Here is a 6,101-nt window from a genome sequence, read left to right on the forward strand (position 1 = left end):
CGCTGGTTTACAAGACTCTGCATCTGTTTTCAAGTCTTCTGCTTATATACCTAGGAGTGGAATTGCTAGATCATATGGTAGTTCTGTTTTCAGTTATTCGAGGAACTACCACCCTGTTTGTCACCATGACTGTCCCATTTTTCATTCCCACCAGCAAAGAATAAAGGTTCCAATTTCCCCACATCCTTACCAACATTTGTTACTTTCTGTTTTTTTTTTTTTTTTTCAATCTTAGCTGTTCTAGTGGGAATGACATGGTATCTCATTGTGGTTTTGATTTACATCTCTGATGGCTAATGATGCTGAGCATCTTTTCATGTGTTTGGTGGCCATTTGAATGTCCTCTTTGATGAAATGTCTGTTTAAATCCTTTGCTAATTTTATGATTAAAAAAAAAAAAAAAACCCTCCTTGGGTTTCTGAGATGGTATCTCTACGGAAGTAGATTGCCCAATTTTCCTTCCGAGGAGTATCTGGTAGGTTTGAACTGCCAGCCTTCTGGTTAGTAGTCACATGTCTTAGGCACTAGGCTGTCTTTTTGTTGTTAAGTCGTTGAAGTTTTATGTGTATATTGGTTCTTAGATTCTTGTCAGACATATGGTTTCCAAAGACACTGTCCTAGTTGATAGCTTATCTTTTCATTTTTTTGGTAAAGTCTTTTGATGAACAAAAATTTTAAATTTTTATGAGGTCTTATTTATTCATTTTTTTCCTATTTGTACTTTTGTTATTATATGAGATAATCTACTGTCGAAAGCTAGGCCTGACTGTTGCCTCTGCTTATTGTTCTAAGAATTTTATGGTTTTAGTACGCACACGTAGGTTATATGTTCATCTTAAATGCTATACTCAATTCAGTATACTCTGAGACTCTCTACGTGACAAGGCATTGTTGGAAGGATTAAGAATTTGGCAACATGTTGTCAAAGGCTCCAGTGCTTTCCAGCTTTCTAATCACAAAAGCTAGTTTTGTTGGAGTCCCTGGGTGGTTCAGATGGTTAACACATTCTGCTGCTAACTGAAAGGTTAGAGGTTCCAGTCCACACAGAGGCACCTTGGGGAAAAAAAGGCTTGGTATTCTAATGCAAAAAAAAAAATAATAATAATAAAATAAAAATCAGACATTGAAAATTCTATTGAACATAGGGCAGGTTGTACTTTGACACACATGGGGTTACCATGAATTGGAGTTGACTAGAGGGCAACCTGGTAGTACAGTGGCTAAGGCACTTGACTGCTAACCAGAAGGCTGGCGGTTCAAACCCAACAGCCACTCCTTGGAAGGAACATGGGGCAATCTACTTCCATAGTGATACTGCCTTGAAAACCCAAGGAGGGGTCGCTATGAGTTGGGTCCGACTCAACGGCACATAACAAGAACAACAATAACAGAGGGCAACCTTTTTTTGTTTGTTTGTTTATGATTTTCCTCAGCTGTTTCTCTGGTTCCTCCAAGAAAGTGTGCTGAATGCAGCATGTTGATAGATTCTATTTCAATCAGATATTTTACTTAGTAGAAGTTAGTGTAATAATAGTTCCTCTGATCACTGTGGCAAGAAGGTTCAAAATTGCTTGCTGCTTTTTTGTTGTTGTTGTTTTGTGTGTGTATGTGTGTATGATCATTTAAGCTTTGTTATCTCTTAGGTCCCAGAGACACTAAACTGAAGGATAGATTTCTATTTCAGTTATTAGTTTATTTATACAGAGCTTTTTTTTTTTCTCAGAAAGACTTTTATTTCTGTTTCTTAAAAAAGGTATTTATGATTTCTACCAAATTAAGTTTTTTTCTTTTTCTTTTTTTAACTTTCTCCAGGAAAGGAGCTCCAACAACTTCTCTCATTAGTGTAGCTGTCACAAAGTAAGTATGTCCAACTTTCTTTTCCTAAGTATGCTGTAATCTTGAAAGGGTGATTGATTGATAGGCATTGAGTTTTTAATCCAACGTGAAAGTGCTATATTAATTTATAAATGGAATTTAGATAGTTTCTTTCCCCTTTGGTTTTATTGATCATATTTTTTTTTTTTATCATTCTGCACTTTACAAAGCTCTTCGAGAGCCCTCTCTTTTAATTTAACCCTTTGGAAACATGTCAGATATTGACATACCTGTTGAACTCTTACAGTCTTTTTTTTTTTTTTTGCAGAAGATCCTTCAGTAAGAAAGGATCTGTCATTTGTAAAATAAAAGACATCTTCAGTGGAGAGGAAATGTCCATGCAATTTTTGGGACTGTGTTTTATAACTATTCAACAAGTTAATGGTTTCAAGGCTAGATTTCTACCCAGCCAACCCTTTTATTGCTTTTGCTTAATATAGAGACCATTAGCAAAACAGAAAGTTCTGGTTATTTATTGTACTAATCTACTGATTCTTCTAATACTATTCAAATTATATTGCATATTGTGGTTAAAAAATTGTGTTTTTCCTGTTTATTCATTTTTGAGAACTCAGACCTATTCTGATTAGGTCATAGAACCAGCAATACTAATTTATCATCCTGGAACTTTGCAATTGTATAAGAAGAGGGTACCTTCCCCTGTAGGGTTAGGATGCACTCTTGCGTTTCCCTTGCTGCATAGTCTGCATTGTCTGGTTGGGACTTTTTGGTAAAGAACTTGTAGTAGACTTTATATGTAAGAGTGTCTTCAATCTTAGAAGATCATCTTAGGAACAGGGGCTTAGAAATTGAGAAATTGGCTAAGAGAGGGTAGTGTGAGGTAGGGCTTGCTTGGAAGGATTGTGTGATACTGAGAAAGCTCTCTGGCAGGAGTTTTTAAATATTAAATAGAAGTCTGATACACAAAATACTTAAAAATGATGAAAGATTCCTCAGGCATTTTAAAAAAATAAACCATCAAAAACCATGAATAGAACAGTTCATGTGGCAATAGTGGACTGACTTGCTAATACTCACCAGCCCGTTAAAATATTTTAATTTGGACTACTAGTCTTAAATGTTTTTGGTTATTGTTGCTTTAAGGTTTTTTTTTTTTTTTTTTTTTACTGTAAAGAGTTTGAAATATAAGAGTTTAAAATTTGCTGGCTGGTATTTTTCAGATAATTGAAAACATTATTTGATTTTATAACAGAAGATAAAAAGTAAAATAATTCATATGATGCCCAGTTTTGCTAGAATAAACTAAGGATCCTGTGGTGCCCTTGGCAGGGGGAAGTAGAGAGGGAATCTTAAATTTAACTACATGTTCAGATTCATAATATGATCACAGGGCATCCATGATACCCATCTATTTAGAAAGCTTTATAGGACAGGAACATTGCTTGCCACAAGGTTAGCATCACCTTCATCTTCAGTGGATGTCCTTGTAGCTGTTCAAGGAAGTGTAACAGATAGCAGGTGCAAGGAGGTGAGGTCTGCATTAGATTGTTTGGGGATTGGGCTGTGGTAATAGCCCTAATGTTCAACAGGAAACAGAATCTCTTACAACAGTTGACTAATTGCATGTTCCTTGTAGGTACTTTCAGGTACCTACAAGGGACATGCAATTATAAGAGTCACTACACACAGGGAAACCCAAAGCATGGCAGCCCCACTGGGTAATGGTAATTCCAGATGCAGTAGACCAATTAGGTGTCATTATTACCATAAACATGTTGTCTAGCATTGCTGACACACTGACATTTATCAGGTTACTTGGGGAACAGAGCTAGAGAATTTTACCCAAGGTCAGATTCTCCTGCAGTAGAGGAAAAGGTTTTGCTAACCTTTTTAGCCACAGATGTAAAGCAAAATTCTGTCCCTGAAGAGTATATAGTCTACTTGTATAGAGAATATATACACCTAGAGTTCTTGGAAATAATTGTACAGCCTGAAACCTGATCTCAGACATGACAATGCAGTCTATAATGCTTGATTGGATCCTAGATTTGAGGGGAAAAGAAAATTGCTATAAAGAACATTTTTAGGGAGCTAATTAGGGCACTTTGAATGTAGACTATAATAAGATGATATGAACTGCCATACGTTTGACAGTGGTGTCTTTTCTGTAGAAATAGATTTGGGTATTGGATCTTTTAAAAATTTAAACCCTTTAGGAAGTAGCCAGCAAACTGGGATATTAATGAAAAGACTTTTGCTTTCTTTGAGTAGATGCTTCTTTGGAAGCTCAATATAAGCAGAAGAACTTTGTTCCGGAGAAACCAGAAATATTTGAGCCATTTTTACAACTCAAAGTTAGAATGAAGTAGCTAGCATTCATTTCAGTTGTACTAGCATGAGTTGTAGGAGACTGATTAAGAAAAGCTTTGCTTGTCCACAGTACACTGCCTTGTAGTGTGCTGTATTTCCTGACTAAAATGCTGTGGTGTGAAAGCCAGTAGATATGTGTCCTGAGCTTCTTTGAGGTTCTGCAGGGCAGACCCAGCTCTCCCTGCTGTGTTTCCTCTGTGTCTACCATGGGTTTTGAGGACCTGCTTCCTGTTTCATCCTTTACCATCTTTCTGGCTAAGCTCTGCCTTGCAGAGAGGTGTCAGAATCTCTTATTTGCTGATGGGAACTACCTTCTATTTTCTTAATTTTTCTAGGTTTTATTCCTTTTTTAAAATTTCTTTATCACTTTAATGGACCTCTGATGGAAGAGAAAAAAAGCCTATTATTAACCTTCATATTCTTAGTTTGACAGAAAATATTTGAAAGTTATGATTACTTGCACTGTCTGAGAAATACTTTATGTCTTTTATCTATGTCATATGTTTGTTTGTTTCCCTTTTAAGATTCATTTAAGAAAAAAGATTTCCACAGGTAAGTGTTTGAAAGTCCCATCTCTGATATGCGAGGAGAAACCCAGGTCTGAATGTTTATGGCACGGGAAGTAGAGTTGGAAGGAAGTCAGGCAGTTGAAATTATTCCTACTTTTTCAGAAATGTCTTAAGAGATGATACAGTTAACTTACTTAGTAATTGCTTTTTTTCTTTCTAGGATAATAGCCAAAGTTCTAGAGGACAACAAACTACCAGGTGCAATTTGTTCCTTGACTTGTGGTGGAGCAGATATTGGGTAGGTCTAAAGTATCTTTCAGTTGATGGACTTCAGATTGATTACCTAGAATCACCTTTACTAGAATAACAAAACTGAGTACAGCTAAGGAGATGAGAGTGGTTTTTTGGAATCATTCTTATTATTATGGACTTAATTGGGTTCTTGCCTTATTAATGCATAGCCTCTCCTGGAAGATGAGCAGACACTGCCTTCTTATTGCCCAGAGCTACAGTACTTATAAGGTGTTCATATCCTAAAATAATAAACGACTATGATGGTGGGAAATCCATGATTGCCTGATAGGTGATTTATTAAGATTCTTTTTTAAACCAAAACTGTGAACTTACAGTCTGGTTTCTTACTCCCTCCTGAGAAACTTGCCTATTGTCTGAGTTCTTACTGAAAGAGGGAATCCTCTCTTTAAACTGAAATTGACCATAATTCTCTGAACCATGATGAAAACTGACATTGTTTTTACTAGCTTATCTTAAGAGTTGGATCTTATGATCCATACTGGGTGGTTGCAGTATTTGTCACTCTTCAACAATTTCACTATTCTAATGCACTTACTTGACAAACTCAGAAGGGTACAATTAGTTACTCATTTTTTCATATTAATGAGAAAATAATTAGAAAATACAACCCCTTGTAAGCAGTGCATAGTGAAATATTTTCTAAATATCCTTTGACACATTAAATATTTTATCCTTTGACCTACTCTGTTCTTACACTGTAGACATGTAGTCCTTTGTGTTGGACTTGGAATAGCTCAAATAGTTACAGCAGTGGTACACAGGAATGCAGTTAGTTAATAGGTATGAGTATTCCATATTTGCTGGGCTTAGCCTGGGAAATCTGCCTGGGGTTATTTTTTCAAAGCTTTTCCAGCCCTGCACTAGATACATACTGTGACTGTACTGCTTGCTTCACATGGAGCCCTTTGAAGCACTGAAGTATAAGCAAAGAGGTTCACACTATCAGTGTCTCGTTCTATATTCCTTAGAAGGAAATAGAAATCCTAGCACAGCCTTTATAAGTCTACTACCATGAGTGATGTTGTTGTTGTTGTTGTTGTTGTTTGCCGTTGAGTCGGCCCTGACTCATAG

The 6,101-nt window shown here is 36.3% G+C and overlaps 1 protein-coding gene across 1 annotated transcript in view; it reads left to right on the forward strand.

Moving 5' to 3' along the window:
* Positions 1–6,101, forward strand: part of ALDH7A1 (aldehyde dehydrogenase 7 family member A1) — an 83,611-nt gene that overhangs the window by 49,460 nt on the left and 28,050 nt on the right. Inside the window, exons 7-8 of the mRNA XM_007942216.2 lie at positions 1,813–1,857; positions 4,936–5,013. Coding sequence (XP_007940407.1) covers positions 1,813–1,857; positions 4,936–5,013 — 123 coding nt within the window. The remainder of the gene's footprint in view (positions 1–1,812; positions 1,858–4,935; positions 5,014–6,101) is intronic.

Source organism: Orycteropus afer, unplaced genomic scaffold (genome assembly GCF_000298275.1).
Source record: "Orycteropus afer afer isolate SDZICR_OR568_19922 unplaced genomic scaffold, OryAfe1.0 scaffold00086, whole genome shotgun sequence".
In the NCBI taxonomy this organism is placed as follows: Eukaryota; Metazoa; Chordata; class Mammalia; order Tubulidentata; family Orycteropodidae; genus Orycteropus; species Orycteropus afer.